The following is an 18,708-nucleotide window of genomic DNA, read 5'->3' as shown; positions in this document are numbered from 1 at the left end:
AAATACAGGATTTGTTAGGCCAAAGCATATTTTAAGGTGGCATATCAGTTAAATTTATGTCCGAGTTAAAATGTTTTCTTGCTACTGCTTTCTTTTTGACTGCTAAGTTTGACAATGCAACTGCGTAAGAAACTTGATTTGGAAAGCATGCAAATTATTAATCTACTCCCTTCTATCAACATCTTTCTGCCATGTAGACTCTTTTTGGAGGCCAGGTAATTGAGATCATCGGGTGAGCTATTAGTGTCTATTAATGTCAGGCTATCTGCAGACGGTCTGGTCTGGCCTATCTCCTGCTCATGCCGCCGTGCCTAAATTGCGGTGGCAGAGTGTACACAAGCTGTCTAAACATCCCAGCGATTTCATCACCAAGGATTTCCCTCAAGACTATCACCCCCATGCATTTGCTCCAAACCAACATCATGTCCACCCTGCTACTCGCTTATTTAACCTCAGCTGTGCGATAATATTCCCTTAGTAATAAATGAAGTTTATTTATCTGATTACACTCCCTCAAGTTGGACCATTTTTTTCCCAGAATGCTCAACGATACTGAATATGTTAGGGTGAATGTTCAATAAGGACAATGATAGTTCACTTTTCTTAAAATATGCATATCTGCAAAACGCCAAAGACCATTGAGGAAAAAGTTAGATTTAAAAAACAAACAAAAACAAACTGCACCATTTGTGCTCACAAAATATGGTCACTCAAAACACTAAAACTGATAGTGTCTAGAGGGAGACCTTCGCCTGGGAAATCTTGGCATTTATTATTATCATATTTAGCTGCAAATGTCCTTGATATATGCTAACTCAGCATTATGTTTTTACCCAGTTTTAATTATAGAGCTTCAGCAAGTAGATTTTGAGCAAGAAATACACTGAAGACACATTTGTTGGTTTCCGTCTAAAACAGGGTCGACATTTCTGAACATATTTTTGTTTAAAGTGGTAAACCCTAAACAGGCAAAAAAGAGAAACATTATCCGTATTCTTATTTTCTTTCTAGTGATACAGTGAAGTGATCATGCAGTTTGTTAGCTCAGTGGTCCCAAACCTTTTTGTAGCTGCGGACCGGTCAACGCTTGATAATTTGCCCCGCGGCCCGGCGGCGGGGGGTGGGTACAGGGGACGTACAGTACATCAACCCAAAAAATCTCCATTTTTCATGACAAAAACCTCCATTTTTGTCATGAAAAATTGAGTTTTTTTGGGTTAGTGCACTAATTGTAAGTGTATCTTGTGTTTTTTTATGTTGATTAAAAAAAAATAATAATAAATAAAAATAATAATAATAAAGAATTATTCTGCGGCCCGGAGGTTAGGGACCACTGTGTTAGCTGACGCAGTTCTGGCACTGACCCTATGCGAAGCAGAACAATGCTGTAAGGTATGCAGACTGCCTGAAAGCAAAAATAATAAGATAGGCTCATTGCTAGCTCATCTAAGTAATAAGGCTGCAACGATTATTCGACATTGATTTAAAATTACACAAAAAAATAGACAAAAATGTGTTTTGTCGATGAGCCTTTTAATCAAATTTTAAGTGATAAACCACCAGGATGGGCAGCACGGTGGTAGAGGGGTTATTGCGTCTGTCTCACAATACGAAGGTCCTGAGTAGTCCCGGGTTCAATCCCGGGTTTGGGATCTTTCTGTGTGGAGTTTGCATGTTGACTCCGTGACTGCGTGGATTCCCTCCGGGTACTCCGGCTTCCTCCCACCTCCAAAAACATGCACCTAGGGATAGGTTGATTGGCAACACTAAATTGGCCCTAGTGTGTGAATGTGAGTGTGAATGTTGTCTGTGTTGGCTCTGTAATGAGGTGGCAACTTGTCCAGGGTGTACCCGCCTTCCGCCCGATTGTAGCTGAGATAGGCACCAGCGCCCCCTGTGACTCCAAAGGGAATAAGCGGGAGAAAAGGGGTGGTTGGATGGAAACCACCAGGAATGTTAATGTTTACACTTGTACACCTTTAGGTAAATAATTGCAACTAAATACAATTATGTTTTGCACTGAATGTCATGTGTTCATGACATCTTGCACTTGCATCTTGCGGTCTATTTATTTATTTTTCACTGTGGTTATACAGTAAACTTCATGTTATAAAGTTTGTCCGTATTTTCTGGTTGTGTTTTTACAAATGATATTTAATATTATACATCGTAAAAAGGATTTAGAGATATAGTTGTGTACACAACATCCAAATTAATGCCTTGTACAGCAGATCTTAGGCAATAGTTGTTTGACCAGTTGGCTAATCGAAAAATTAATCGCTGACTATTCAACTATTAAAATATTCAGCCCTACTGTTAACAAGTAGTGGCAAATTTGTTGATAACTATTTTACTTAACAGGTTATAAAGTTATTATAGACACCACAAAATATGTATTATTGTAAGTCATCTTTGGCAGCCATTAGATACTTTGTCACTTTATTCAGCTAAGATCTCGACACTAAGTAATGTAGGGTGAACATGTTAGTGGACCTAAAAAAAAAAAGTTTCCAGTCGGAATGTTACAGTTACAGCCTAATTTGGCAGTATTATTCTGTTGCATTATGACTTGTGGTTATTGGAAACCATGCCTTTGTTTATAGTCTATGACAAGAGACTTTGCAGTATATCCCCACAGGCCAGTTTTCTAGTCAATGTTTATTCCCAACACAATCCCACAAAAGCAACTCATTTCAGTCAACCAAACATCATTAACCTCACAATGCCATTTAGTCCCTTCCACAAAGAAGAGCTCAATTTGTGTCTATACACTATGATGACTGAATGGAGAAAGCTCTGAAGGTTTCAAGTACCCCTTTTTCGTGATTTGGCCAGTGGTCGATTATCTACTTACCCACTTTCCTCACACTCCACCAGTCAGGGGAAATCAGGCAAATCAATGTAAGGCACTCGGGAGGCTTTTAATGCAAAATAACATGTAAATGAGACCGTAAAGTCTCACTCTACAGAACAGGACATAAAAGTCTTGCATTTGGGAAGATTTAGAAGTCACTGGTGTTAAAAAAAAACAAAAACAGGAACATTTTATTATTCACGTTGCTACCATAAAGGTAGAAGGCTGAACTTGTGAAGTATTTGGAAGACATCGACATTGTCTTAAACAAAGGCATTCATGCTTTGGTTGTTCTAACAACGGTCAAGCTGAGTTGTAACCACAATAAACCTCTTTACTCTTGACACCCCCTGCCCTTCATGCATGTTACTGTAATTATGTGTCAGTACTTGTGTTTTATTTTATTTTATTTTTTTCAGTAATATTTTCTTACTGTTTTTGCATGATTAAATTGTGTTGATGAACACACTTCCTCTTCCTCTTCCTTGGAACTCTGGGTTCTGGTCAAATGCACCTGTTCAGAGTTACGTTGCCTCTAATGTCTGACTGAGATAATGCTCAGCAGGGATCTGGGCTCTGAGGCAATGGCGAACCTCCTGCTTTCTGACTAACGTTAATTTTTTATGTTTTTTTTTTTTTATGTGTATTTTTGTCTCAAGGGTGATTCCTCTAAACCAGGTTCCGAGATTGATTCTTTTGCACGGAGTGTGGAGGATGTTAACAGCAGAGAATTATCAGCCTCTGCAGGTGAGCTATGTAATTTATCAAATATGAATTCTTACTAGTGATAAACCACAGATAATAGCATCTAGTCTTGCACTTAGGACTGAGGATGTTTACCGAGTACCAGTATTTTTTGGTACCAGTTCCTAATTGGTTGAATCCAGGGGTACGTTAAGATTCTGGACAAATTATACAGCTATTGTTTTTTTGTTTTTTTTAAATGTTATCAAGCTGACCTTAGCATGCTGACACGCATGCTCTGTCACATTTATTCAGGTTAAAAAATACTCGGGTAGGATCTGATAAACTCAGAATAATCACAAATAAGGAAGCAACACCACTTAAAAGTTTGCAACACAACGATATTTTTCCCCTCAAAAGTCCCTCAAAGTCACGCACTCTTATGATAATGATATACGATAAATGATACATGGGTTGTACTTATATAGCGCTTTTCTACCATCAAGGTACTCAAAGCACTTTGACACTACTTCCACATTTACCCATTGACGCACACATTCACACTGATGGAGGGAGCTGCCATGCAAGGCGCTAACCAGCACCCATCAGGAGCAAGGGTGAAGTGTCTTGCTCACGACACAACAGACGTGACGAGGTTGGTACTAGGTGGGGATTGAACCAGGGACCCTCGGGTTGCGCACCGCCACTCTACTACTGCGCCACACCGTCCCACGCCGAGTTAGTTTATTTTGAAGGGAACACACTTTAATCACAAGTCACGACCGCCGCTACCACGCTTCTTTAACCGTCCTCATAGAGATCCAGTAATCCACAGGCCATTATTAATCCTATCAAAAAAGTTAAACATTAAAGTAATATAATAATCCATAAAGTTGCTCTGAAGCAAGATAGCCTCCACTGATAGTTGCCATCTGACGTCACTTGATCGCACCGCGTTTACGTGGCATCAAAACACACCTAACTTACCGTATTTCCTTGAATAGCCGCCGGGGCGTTAATTAATTTAAAACCTCTTCTCACTCCTGCGCTTATTCAAAGCATGCGGTAAAAGTAAGCAGGCCCTAATAATTTTAAAACCTCTTCCCACCCCTGAGCTTACCAATGGTATGCAGTAAAAAATTGAGTGTGTTAAAAAAATATATATATATATTCTGCATCCGCGGCCCGGTGGTTGGGAACCACTGCTCTACAGCATGTCATCGTACCCACTTTAACACCATGCTGTCTGCGTGCCGGCCAGACGCATGCATTTCGCTGCTTCTCATACGAGATTGCAATGCATACTAGGTCAACAGCCATACTTTTTATACTGATGGTTGTGATATAAACAACTTTACCACTCTTACTAATACGCGCCACACTCTGTGAACCCACACCAAGCACATTTCTGGAGAGCATTGGCTCTGTGGCACATTATAAACGCAGCATAGGGAGTACCCATAATGCCGTGTATCCGTGACTCTTGGATATAATATATGTTATTCTTATTTGGTGTTGGTTCACAGAGTGTGGCGCATATTAGTAAGAGTGTTAAAATCGTTTTATATCACAACCATTAGTGTGATCTGTACGGCTGTCGAACAAGACCCCTGGTTTACACACAGTAAAGGCATATAAAAACTCCTCCACCATTTTGAAAATAACGGCAGGGGAAGCGTCACTCGTGACGTCACGAATTTGACCCGGCGGTAAAAGTAAGCATGCGCTTATTAATTTGGTGAGCGAGTTATGCCCGGCAGTAATTCAAGGCAGGCGTATATTACATACCCGGCGGCTAATCAAAGAAATACGGTAAATGCATACCCACCTAACCTGCTAACTGATTAGATTTAACAATGATTTGACTCTATTTAGAATCTCTGGTTGCCGATACGACTCAGAGACAATATTTTTTATTTACCATGATTCGATCTGAAACATTTAATTGAGTTGATATCGATTCAGTGCCTTTTTAGCAAACAAAACTCAACCAGTGTGACTGTTAAATACATACTGGATACTGGACACTGGCGGTGAAGTTTCTTATATTACCGTTAATTTGTATAAGGGAATTTATTAGGTATACAGTACAAACTGTAATTATGGAGACAAGTAAACACCAATGCATTAAGTAATAGTATTTACAAGGTGCTGGAATACAACACATGATTTCTGCCTTTCAAAGCTCTTTTTGGGCCACTAATTTTAGACCTCAGTGTTTGTGAAATCTTAGTTAAGGCCCTACTGGTTTGTTTGCTTGCCCTTGTCCCTGCAATATGTAAGTTAAACAATAAACATTCATGTTTTTTAGATCACAATAATAGGTCAAAATCCAATTAGAGCATCTGCTATGGACTGATGTTATCGGTCAGGACTTATAAGTCAACTCAGTGGGCACGTGCGCCGCTTTCCCTTTGCACATCAAACCATTACGGAAGCCTCATCCATAATTTCACATACGCCAGCCCCCATGCCCTCCGATTACTGCTTTTGCGGACGGAAAAGCCCGATAGAAACACCAGAGTGTGGAGTAAAACTCCCACTTGTACTGTATCCTCTCCCTTCCGAACCTTCAGACGGTCTGGCTAATACTGCTAGCCTTAACTGATGTAGCCAAATGCACATATTCTATCTAGGCTTTCAAAATATTAAAGTTGCATTATCCTCCACATATCATGTATTTGTGAGGCTGCCAAACAATAATCTCTCCCACATGTCCCATAAGATTAATATGCCGCTGAAATATTCATAGGGCTCAATACAGTAGCTTTCACTTTTCAAATTAACTGTGTTACATAACTGAGGGTGTAGCCAAGCGAGATCCATTCTCATATGTTTCTATTTGCGATCCAAAGTAAGATGTCTGTTTTATTTTTCCCTATCAATTTTACAATTATTATACATTTTACTTATCCCTCTTTCTTTTTGTTATAATAGTGCCTGTAAATGGTCATGTGGATCTAAAGACCAGCCTGACTCCTCCTCAAATTACCCACACAGCAGCCACCCCAATGCCAATACCTAAATTGCCTGTTGGGGGTGACCCCATCCTGGGTTACGAGTCTCGCCGAAGCAGCAGTGTCTCCATGGACCCAGGCTCCTGTGACAAGTCAATGGTTAGTATCTATCTTCCCAATAGTTGTATATGTCTTTATGAAATTCAATGTCCAGTGAGTGGCATTGTAATTTTCTGGTCAGTTCTTGAAAATTCAGAATATATTTTTTCAGCATGACGTTTTAAACATGTCTTTCCTTACAAGTGTGTCGTAATTGTTTAAGGAAGACCCTGTTATGCTCCTGCAGAAGCCTACATAATTAAGAGGTTGGTCGGAGCCCTGACCTCAGACCAATTATTCTTGATCTACAAGCTTGTGAGCCAGGCCCTTCAATCTAACATCTGTGCCTAATGTTCTTTTGGATTATTGAAAAAAAGCTCTGGAGCCAGTTACAGTTCAGAATGGGAATTGATAAGATTTTTGTGGTTCCAATTCCACTTTCGATTCTGCTTAACTATTTGGTTCCGTATCGATTCTTATTCAGAAAATAAGAGAATAAAAAAAATGGATTACCATATATTTTGTTTGGTATAGAGGTAACTTTCCCTTACAAAGCCTACAAGCATAAAAACATGTTGTTTTTTAAATAAATATAAAAAATGAATATTATTATGTAGAATTTAACAAAATAAAACTTATGGGAAAATTACACAAGGATATAACATTCAGTAATATTTTCAAAACTTTAAAATATTTGCATTTCCCTAGAATGTATACTGGTGAAACTCAAACAATTAGAAATATTTGTTTAGATTTACAAGGTGAAAGGAATATATGACAGACTCCTAATGTGCAGTTCAAAATATTCAAGCCTACTTTTGATATAATTTTCATGATTAGGGCTTGCAGTTTATGAGAACCTCAAATTGAAAATCTCATAAACAATGGGGTCTTCAAAAACTGTAAGCTGTGATCATCAAAATTAAAATAAATACACGCTTGTCATATCTCACTAATGAGTTAATATCACTTGTTATTAGTTTCCCTTTTGAAGTTGAATTGCTGACATGAACGGACTTTTACATGACATTAACATTTAATGAGTTTCACCTGTATAATGGAAATGACTGAGTGAAAATGTGGTCGGAGGAAAACGTGCAACTTTTCTCAGATTCAAATTGACTATTCATCTCTTGAAAATAAGGAGCACCTTCTGTGGCAAATGGTTGAAAGCTTTCGATCAGAAACTTAGTCATCTTGCCATGGTGAAAGGAGAAGCTAGCGGCAGACATGAACTGGAAATAGTACTATCTGCCCATTTGCGCCGGTTAGAATCTGTCTCTTGTCATGCTCATCTAAATGAGAAGGCATTCATTTCAATTTAAACGGGAACTCCCTTTTTTTGGAATTGTGACTTTTGTTCACAATCATTATCAAAGACATGACGACGGATGATTAAAAAAAAAAAATGTTATGCATTCTTACTTGTAAATAAAAGAAAATAAACGTCCGCTTACAGCGGAGCCATTGGGAGGTCCTCTATTTTGCCCATAAAATCCAAAAAAACCCCATCCAAAAAGTGCCAGCAATACCCCATTTGCATTTCATAACTTAAATATTAACCAAGTATGAGTGATAATGTTATTATAAGCGCTAACGCAGACAAACTATTTATAGTGGCGCCGAGATCAATACCGTGGGTCGCTATCTTTACATCATCGAGTGGTCTGCTGCTGCCTCGCTTCCTTGCTCACTGGAAGTTTGATGTAGGTCATCTATCATGCCTCTTACCTGAAAAGTACATGGCTGATAATGTAATCCAACAAGTTGCCACACTTTAAGAGTCATTTATTTCCCCAAACTGGCGAGATCGACATGAAAAGACGCTTGCTACCTACCACAACCCATTGTTTTCGCAAGGATTGAGAGACATTCTTCATGTAAATGGGAATATATGAACATCCTAGCAGTGGGCATCCTAATGAAAGAAGACCTTATACAGTAAGTGATGTTGTATTATGTTTGTCGGCACTCATAAAGTCTGCAGTGAATAATAATCAGTCATGACGAAAAAAATAGTTAAAGTTAAAGTACCAATGATTGTCACACACATACTAGATGTGGCAAAATTATTCTCTGCATTTGACCCATCACCCTTGATCACCCCCTGGGAGGTGAGGGGAGCAGTGGGCAGCAGCGGTGCCGCGCCCGGGAATCATTTATGGTGATTTTACCCCCAATTCCAACCCTTAATGCGGAGTTCCAAGCAAGGAGGTAATGGGTCCCATTTTTATAGTCTTTGGTATGACTCGGCCGGGATTTGAACTCACGACTTACCGATCTCAGGGCGGACACTCTAACCACTAGGCCACTGAGTAGGAATTCGTGATGACCCGTATTTTTCAATTAATGCGCCGCGTATGCAAAAAATGATCAAAATATGTAAATATTACATTTTACAAATGTGCCCATTACTACATTACATATATACTTATATAATGTATATACAACCTATTGAGGTATTTGTTTATAGGCAGAATTGAGCGGCTTCCATAGCCTCCATTGTAAGCAAACGTTTTATCAAATGTATTTAATGTTTATAATGCATAAAAAAAAATCTGACGTCTTTCATAATGATTGTGAACAATTTTCAAAATTCCGAAAAATAGTGCAGTTCCCATTTAACAGCAAATAGCGCTAAAATGATAGGCAGTATTAGTTAATACCTGTTGTATTTACTCCAGATGACAAGTGCTGAGATGAGATCGATGCAGTGCAATAACGCATTTATAGTTATTGCATGCTGTGTGATCAAATGTTACAGCATATTGCTCGCCTCCTCTTGATGAATTAGCAACTTTGCAATTATTAGAAGTCGTGCTGTTGCAATTTTTTCTTGTAAAATGTATGACGTCACTACGCACGTTGCATAATGACGTCATTCTCACCCAATGGCGTTGTTAAGGGAATCATTTTTATTGGCAAGTGAACACATTTTGAACAAAAACTGGTTTTCATTTCCCATTCCTAGTAACAGTTGCAAAAAATACACAACATATATGTATTTATGTGTATCTAAATTGCTTCAATGTTACTGTTTTGGTTGATTCAAAACATGGGTCCAAACGCAGTTGTTAACAAACAAGTAAGAGTAACAGCATAGAAACCTTTAATTGACACTAAAACTGATTGATGGTGATGAATATGTCGTCTTAGCAGCACTCGTATGGCAGTTTATTTTGTATTTGTCAAACCGATGATTGACTGATTCATTGACTGACTGATTGAGGGCTACAGAGAACAAGTCTTAAAATCCACATCTGCTCTTGTTAATTAATCAAACTACAAACCTCGAGTGAATACATTTCGAGTCCCACCAAGGCTATGGAGCTTTGTTAGGTCCATAACAAATTTACACAGCTTAATTGTACTTTTCATCCAAGTTTTAACCTTTTTTTTTTTTTTTTTGACAAAAAGGCCAGTGCCCGTAGTGCATCTCCTTACGCCCCTTGGAGCACCGGTAGTGGCAGGAACAGCCGCAGATCCAGCTGGAACAGCTTAGGTCGTGCACCGTCCCTCAAACGCCAGGAGCGGCAATCAGGGGAGCGGCAGTCACTGCTGTCAGAAGAGGGAGGCTCCAGCTCAGAAGAAGGTGAGGACGCAGGAGAAGGAGGAGGTGGGCTGGAGGAGGATGACGCTTCCATAGCCAGGACAGACTCCATGACACAGTCGCAGAGAGGGCACCGTCATCGGAGGATGGAGTCAATAGAAACACGCCGCTCCTTGGATTTACCCCCTGATGCTCTACTGCAGGTAGATGCCTCACATTCAATCATTTAATACTGGCATTGGAATTACCTAAATATCATATCAGTGTTTTTTTATCATTATTTGTAGTAATATTATAAAAATCATACACGTTAGGATTTTGCAATGATGTGATTGCACCAAACTAAGGAATTTCAATCATTCCCTGTGACTTATGTATACTTCGTTCAATCCTCGCAACTTCCCAACAGCTATTGGCCAATCATTGTAATTTTTGCCAATCAAAGTTGTCCTTGAGCAACACTCAAAGGTGCACGTCAACTTGCCCACCTTTGCACGCTCTTCTTTTTCTGCACTGCCATAAATCGGCTCTCATTTAGCAATGTAAACTATGTGCACTGTGATGGAATATAAACCCACGTTAAAATTGTAAAACATACAAAAAGAACAAGGTAGGTAGGTCTTTATTGTCATTGCACAAGTACAACAAAACTTTGTTTTCAGCACAAACTAATTCAAGATTAGACAAACAAACAGTGTACAGAGTTACAGAACAGGAACGCTGATGGTTTGCCACAAGGATGAGTAAAAAGATACAATCTAGACTGGGCTCCTAAGGGGGCCCGTACTGGAGTGGGAAAAAACCTCCATAGCAAAGCTCATATACATATATCAACATACATCTAGAGACTTGCAACAGAGGGGAGGGAGTGGGGGCTATGGCGGCAGGCTGCAGCTCTTCAGGCGCTTCGCAGCTGTCCATCACCCCTAAGGGATTCGCATCTAGGTCGTTGGATGGGGAGTGTGGGGTATGTGTGTGTGGCGTATATTTTTGGTGGATGCATGTGTGTGTGTAAGCCTGCCACATGCCTCTGTTCCGCGGCCTTGATGTTGTGCAGTTGCTCGTCCAAAGTCAACAACAACAGGTGTGTGTCCATGAGAGACAAGAAGGGAGTTTGTTGTGTCTTTGCAGCACTGTCCTTTGGGAGAGTCTCAAAGCCAGGGAAACTGTTAAGGTCTTGGTCAAGGAGGGGTGAACCCAGGATGCAGAGACAGGAGACAAGGTGGAATTACAAAAATTAAAACTTTTAATTTGAGAAAAAGGGTTAACTAAGGGCGATGGGGCAGAAACGCACAGCATATAACCTGGACAAAATAGGTTCCTCAGAGGTCGGCAGGAGAAAAGGCCAGAGCGCACTGAGCAGGGCAAGAGTCCAACAAAAGAATCCCTTTTACCTCAGGGGGGCTAGGAAATAAATACAGAACAGGGTTAGGGAATTCAGGACAAAGTAGCGACAACGTACCAGGTCTGGTGAGGTGAAGCAGGCGCCTGCACGAGAGGAGTTCAGGATACAATAACTGCAGTGACGCGCGGTGAACTAAACCCCAGGTGAGGCATACATACTTTTTATTTCTTTTTTTTTAACTTAAATTCTTATGTGCAGCTCTAGTCATTGTTGATTTAGGTTGCACATTAGAATTACAGGGAAAAAAGGGAGTTATTCGCTTCCATAAAAACTTTACCATGATATTATGATATGATAAATTAAACCAAAAAGTATTTGATAAAGATGTTATTAAAAATACTTATTGGTCCCATTTGCTTTTAACAAAATAAATCAAGTATTGTAAGTGTGTCTTACCTTTCTGTATTTGTATGTGAAGCAGCAATAGCTATCCTCCATGAAAAATTATTTTGTATGATCGCATTCATTTTGTCTTAAAGTCCAGTTTAAAGAAGTATTTAATTTTGGATACAGTATATAATCCTCACTATTGGCAGAAACATTCATTTAATTCAATTTCATTCCAGGAAATTAAACATTCATTTTGCATCTGACAAAAAACAGCCACAAACGCTGGCTTACTCTAATAAAAATGCCATGTTTGTTATAAATAGTTAAAAACAAAAAAAGAAAAGAAAAAAATGCTGGCTTCCGCTGGAGAGACCTGTGTCTGCTAGATTGAGCTCCCCAACTTCTCCCAGTGTGGCGAGTCAGAGTACTGCTGAGGCATTGAACTGCAAGTTGACAATATATCCCCCCCTACCTTGAGGCAGAGGTACTTGCTGCCTCATGGCCTGCCTTTTCCCCGTAGCAACAAGCATGCGCCCCCTCGCACGCACACGCCCAATACACACTGTGTGTAGCCGTGGAGGCAGCGCCTGTGTCTGCCTCACTTCTCGTCTGCTGCATTGTTTTGATGAGGCAACATAGAATTCCAGCGATTTTGACCATGAAAATGATCAAAAATATACAGGAACCACACCAAAATCACATAGAAAGCATAAACCAAAAGAGAAATATTAAAAGTTATTTTATTTTATTACTTCATTTTGGAACATCTCAAGGTTAAGCCACCTGGTGGAAGGTGAGGCACTGCCTCATTTGCCTCCCCTGACAGCACGTCACTGAATAACCGGCAAGGCTAAGCTGACAGTGACTAGTCTAAATACTGGCGGGCTAATGGCGAGCAGGTGTGCCTCAAGGTCCGCCCCTTGCCGAGGACGATTCACTAAATACGCAGGTGCAGACAAAGGAGAAGGCAGGAAAACACTAAAAGACAACAGAAACAATCCAAGTCTTTCGTAATGATTGTTTGCAAACTATGCATGCACTCGACATATTGTGGTATGAAAGGGTTCCAGCCCCAAAGCATGATGTTTCCACCCCCATACTTCATAGTAGATATGGTGTTCTTGGGATGCAATTCAGTATTCTTCTTCCTTCAGACACAACGAGTTGAGTTTATACCAAAAAGTTCTATTTTGGTGTCATCCGACCACCTGACATTCTCCCAATCCTCTGCTGTATCATCCATGTATCCATTTTGGTATAAACTCAACTCATCGTGTTTGGAGGAAGAAGAATACTGAGTTGCATCCCAAGAACACCACACCTACTGTGAAGCATGGGGGTGGAAACATCATGCTTTGGGGCTGTTTCTCTGCTAAGGGGACAGGACGGTTGATCCGTGTTAAGGAAAGAATGAATGGGGCCATGTATCGTGAAATTTTGAGCCAAAACCTCCTTCCATCAGTGAGAGCTTTGAATGGTTGACCAAATACTTATTTTCCACCATAATTTACAAATAAATTATTTAAAATTCCTACAATGTGAATTCCTGGATTTTTCTTTTTCACATTCCGTCCCTCACAGTTGAAGTGTACCTATGATGAAAATTACAGACCTCTGTCATCATTTTAAGTGGGAGAACTTGCACAATCGGTGGCTGACTAAATACTTTTTTGCCCCACTGTATATATATATATATATATATATATATATATATATATATATATATATATATATAAATGTAGTAATTTTTGTCTTTCATAAATTCCACGATATGACAATTTTGGCTCTTAATTGTACATCCTTATCCTTGCCTTGCAGGTACCGTACCTGTACCGCTCAGACAGCATGTACAGTTCCAGACCGCCTCTCCCGATTACATTCCGGCCTGCAGAGCATATCGATTGCAACGGGAAGGGCACACCCTCACTGGTGGGCCCTGCACATGTCTCTTTGGAGGAGAATACTGAAGATGAAAATGCAGAGGAGGAGGCCAATCTGGTTTGTTTGCGTGCATTTGTGCGAGTGGGATTTCTTTATTTATGTTTATGTCATAGTAACAAGACCACACTGTAGCGTACCAGATTATCACCCAAGAAAATTTACAAATATTACATTTAACTTCCTGTACTTGACAAGTACAAAAGAAGTACCAAAAATGTGCATTTAAGATCTTTCATAGCATATAAACTGAATTCAAATGTGTTATATGTTGAATGATCGATCCTTTTGGTGCACAAGCAGTGTTGTTTTCCCATTTTAACTCAATATACCAACACTGGCTTGAAATGTGACTAATGAAAGTGTTGTATTTTCCCGAAGGGACGTGTTGCTAGATTGTTTCACTGGCTGGATAGGAAACAACCTGAGTGGTGTCGACAAAGACACACCTGGTCGCTCTACCTCTTTCCTCCAGAGTCAAGGTAAAACCTCATTAGTTTCCAACATGCATTCGCTGTTTTGATCCTCGAAAACTGCATTTTTGAGTGTTTTAGAAAGGGGTAACGTGTTCACATAGCTTATACATGCAAGGAAAAGGGATAACTCAGCCCTCTAGTTGACAAGAAGGGGATTTCATATCTGACTGACATCCCATGCTTTTGGTTTCAATGAGAGCACAGCATCATTTTTTATTCCCTTCTAAGTTTTTTACTTCAGAAGTGTTTTTTATCCGTGCGTTTCTGCCATGTCAGGGGTGACTAAGCAGGCGTGAAGGGAGTTTCTCTTTCAAAGTACTGCGTGTTATCGCAGTCACGTGTGGAATCTGTTGCACTCTCCCACTCTCTGCTCCGCATCCTCTTTCTTCTCGCCTCCTCCCCAACCGGGGATTTAATCCGTTTTGAGCTTCAGTGTGTTTAGGGCATCGGGTTTGATGGTTGCATCAAGTAACACAATGGCCTCTAGTGCTAACACAGCATCATAACATTCTGGTATTAAACAACATTATGTGGTCATTCATTGGTTTGTAATAAGGATCAAAGTATCTCGAGGCAATCTTAAAATACCTAAATGAATTATTAGTAATATTATTGTCATGATTCGCTAATTGGATCATGTCATATTCTGTTTGTGTTCTGTTTCTGTATCTTATTCTGTTGCAATTTGACTTCCTTAGTTCCTGGTGGCACTTCCTGTTTTGTTCTGTTGCCATAGTTACGCATTAGTGTCACCTGCTTCTTGTTTTTTACGCGCACCTGCTTTGTAATTACTCAACTTATTTAAGCCTGCCTTTTCCGTTTACTCAGTCTCGCATCCTAGTTTCTGTTCCATGCAACAGGCGACGACGCTGATTCCCGATTGTGGTAAAAAACTGTTTTTGTACTTGCCAGCTTCCGCGCAATCCATTGTTCGTTCCCTAGCTCACATGCTAGCGCTTTTAGTTCTTTCTAGCTCCCATGCTAGTTCTGTTCGTTTTGCCTTCTGTTTCTAGTACCAGTTTTTCTGTTCTTAGTCTGTTTTGTAGTATAAATAAACTATCATTTCTTACCTTCACGCTGTGTCCAGTCCGACTGCATAATAGAGAGAACGAACCCGCACCAGGATGCCACCCAACCATCACAATTAGTTGAAATAATATGAGGTTTTTTTTTTAATTAGAGACTACATCAGCGGTAGGGAACCTATGGCTCTAGAGCCAGATGTGGCTCTTTTGATGACTGCATCTGGCTCTCAGATAAATCTTAGCTGACATTGCTTAACACGGTAAGTAATGAATAATTTCGCTGGTAATCACAGTGTCAAAAATAACGTTCAAGATATAAAACATTCTTATGCATTTTAATTCATCCATCCGGTTTCTACCACACCTGTTCAAGAAGTCGCATTAATGGTAAGAAGTATTTTATTTATTGTTGGTTTGCTTCAGAATAACAATGTTATTAAAAAGAATAAATACTTATCATTCTCAAAAAATGTTGGTCTTACTTAAAATGCACGCATTTAGTTTTATTCCGTCTTAAAAAAAAATATTATATGGCTCTCATGGAAATACTTTTTAAAATATTTGGCTTGTATGCTTCTCTCAGCCAAAAAAGTTCCCAACCCCTGGACTACATGATGTACATTTTATCCGAAGCTAACATTGTTTTTAATTTAAAGTGATAATATTTTTTATATATCATTATATATATATATATATATATATATATATATATATATATATATATATATATATATATATATATATATATATATATATATATATATATATATATATATATATATATATATAAAAAATATGGCGGCCACCACACAAATGTATCCTACACAGAAAAGTATTTGTATAAACCTTGTTTATTTCGGCCACCTGCTTAAAAGTGGCCAGGGGCTACCTATTTAATGCAGCTAAGGGCCCACACTCTTCGCATTGCATTTTTTTACTGTGTATAGCGGCCACTAGTATTAAAATTTGCTGCAATGACGCATAATGTTGATAGAGTTGGGCTTACACCTAAACGTACCGACACAGTATATGGTATAAATTCGACTGGAAAAGGAGAAGAGGCGATGGACTGACTTCGATTTATCTTTTTTTTTTTGGTGCTCTTAACATGGGTAAGTTAGCTTTTAGTAAAACAAAGTATTTTATTCTGAAAACCAAACGTTTTATTTTGTATATGTGTCATACTTTCTGTCCCACTTTAACCCATCAAATTGTAAAAAATAAACATATAAAAGTGCTGCAGCTTTGCATCCCGTAACAATATAAGCACTGCCTGCTTGCTGCTGACATAGTAGTGTATGGAGTATTCATGCAATGCAGTGGTCAGTAGTTGTTATCATATAATTGTTTAGTCTTTTTAAGATTTCTTGTTACAATCGGAAATGTTTGTGCTTTTATCTATAATGCCCAATGTGTGAGTTTGTCATGGCAACCTGACTATAATGGCCACTTTGGCTGTTTGCTTTTAGTTGTTACTATGGACAGGTTAGACTGTAAACGTGTATACACAGTTGCAAACAGGAGTTTGGGCATTAATGTCACATACATCTTAGACCTTCATGATATACAGTATTAGAAACACTTTTTCCAAAGTAAGAAAAACTGTTTATTTATTTATTTTTTTTACTTTTTTTTACCTGGTTTATGTTTTTCCTTAGCTTTTATTTCGGATTCCCGTCCTGACGCAACCCTGGTCAGGATTCAAACCCTTGCTAGATGTTTTTTCTATGACTTATATAGAATCAAAATTATACATACAGGCACATAAACTGAATTCACTGTTACTATTACATTATTAGCTTAATTTGCCAGATCATTTTCAATGATTTTTGTTGCCATCTGCAAGCTTGTAGCATAATTCTGGCTGGATATTTGGCCACTTTTTTGACCGAATTGGAAGAGTTCATAATAATTCTCTAATAGGCGTTTAAGAATAGTCCACACATGTTCAACAGGATTCAATAAGTGTATTGTTAGCCCGCTTTACTCATTCCAAAACTATTTTTATTTGTATTAGGGATAATTGTACTGTTGGAACACAAATGCAGTCCACATTTTCAGTTCTCTACTGTTGATTTAATGTGATTTAGAAGAGTTTGGAGTCAAACTTCAGAACATGATGCTATCGCTGCTGTTCTTGATTAGTCTATAAGCCACACCTTACCTCCTTTTACCAAATTGGTATGCATTTTTCACGCAGCACATCATACTGTTGTACCTGTAGCTGTAGATGATTGACCCGTTAATAGTTAGTAAGATCCCATCTCTGACTTCCACAAAGCTTACGACCAAAGGCTCTTGTGATTGACAAGCAGCCATTACACGATTGGGTTGTCCCTTTTTTCTTCCCTAAATTACCTGGGAGAGGTCCCAACTTCTCCCATATTACAAATTTATGGTTTGTTACACTATAGGTAAATAAGACCAGAGAAACCCCTGTGATGAGGTGGCGACTTGCATTGTACCCCGCATTCCGCCTGATTGTAGCTGAGATAGGCTCCAGCGACCCCCCGTGACCCCGAAAAGGACAAGCGGTAGTAAATGGATGGATGGGGACCAGAGAAAGCAGTGGCAGGCTTCAAGGTTTGGCGAGGACACAGTCTCTGCATGGCGTCTATTCTGCCCTTAAACCACCGCTGTTGTCCATCTGTGCGCACAATCGCATAAAGAACCACAAAATAGTAGGATGGTGAAGTCCAGCAGCTTTCCTCACGGATGTGGGATCACCTCAACTTGCTGATATTGCTGTTCATCGGATTAGTCCTGCCTGAATGGGTCCTCTGAGTGCAGGAGTCATCCCTTGCATACACCAGGTTTTGATGTGTATGTTGCATGATTAGGTTGGGGAAAAAAGTGGTCCGTCAACAAATAGGATGAAATATGTATACATGGTTAACATTAGATGGGATAGGCTCCGGCAACCCCCGCAACCCTGTAAGGGACAAGCGGTAGAAACTGGATGGATGGATGTATATATGATCACCTATGTCGTAGGTCACTGTATGAAGTCTACTGAACTCAATGGAGACTGTTATTGGAGCAGCAACTAAGAAGCCGTATAGACGTCACTGACCTCAGTCAAAAGGTCCTTTGTCATTTTAGTAACTATCCATCCATCCATCCATCCATCTTCTTCCGCTTATCCGAGGTCGGGTCGCGAGGGTAGCAGCCTGAGCAGGGAAGCCCAGACTTCCCTCTCCCCAGCCGCTTCGTCTACCTCTTCCCGGGGGATCCCGAAGCGTTCCCAGGCCATAGTCTTCCCAACGTGTCCTAGGTCTTCCCCGTGGCCTCCTACCGGTTGGACGTGCCCTAAACACCTCCCTCGGGAGGCGTTCGGGTGGCATCCTGACCAGATGCCCGAACCACCTCATCTGGCTCCTCTCGATGTGG

At 39.7% G+C, this 18,708-nt stretch overlaps 1 protein-coding gene across 13 annotated transcripts in view; it reads left to right on the top strand.

Moving 5' to 3' along the window:
• Positions 1 to 18,708, top strand: part of cacna1g (calcium channel, voltage-dependent, T type, alpha 1G subunit) — a 365,011-nt gene that overhangs the window by 190,968 nt on the left and 155,335 nt on the right. For all 13 annotated transcript variants that reach the window (XM_061908861.1, XM_061908854.1, XM_061908860.1 and 10 more), the window contains 5 exons: positions 3,514 to 3,601; positions 6,476 to 6,654; positions 10,012 to 10,347; positions 13,698 to 13,877; positions 14,199 to 14,299. In XM_061908861.1, the coding sequence (XP_061764845.1) occupies positions 3,514 to 3,601; positions 6,476 to 6,654; positions 10,012 to 10,347; positions 13,698 to 13,877; positions 14,199 to 14,299 (884 nt within the window). The remainder of the gene's footprint in view (positions 1 to 3,513; positions 3,602 to 6,475; positions 6,655 to 10,011; positions 10,348 to 13,697; positions 13,878 to 14,198; positions 14,300 to 18,708) is intronic.

Source organism: Nerophis ophidion, linkage group LG08 (assembly GCF_033978795.1).
Source record: "Nerophis ophidion isolate RoL-2023_Sa linkage group LG08, RoL_Noph_v1.0, whole genome shotgun sequence".
NCBI classification, from domain to species: domain Eukaryota; kingdom Metazoa; phylum Chordata; class Actinopteri; order Syngnathiformes; family Syngnathidae; genus Nerophis; species Nerophis ophidion.
The sequence above is the reverse complement of the archived record's forward strand: the minus strand, read 5'-3'. Positions and strand labels throughout refer to the sequence as shown.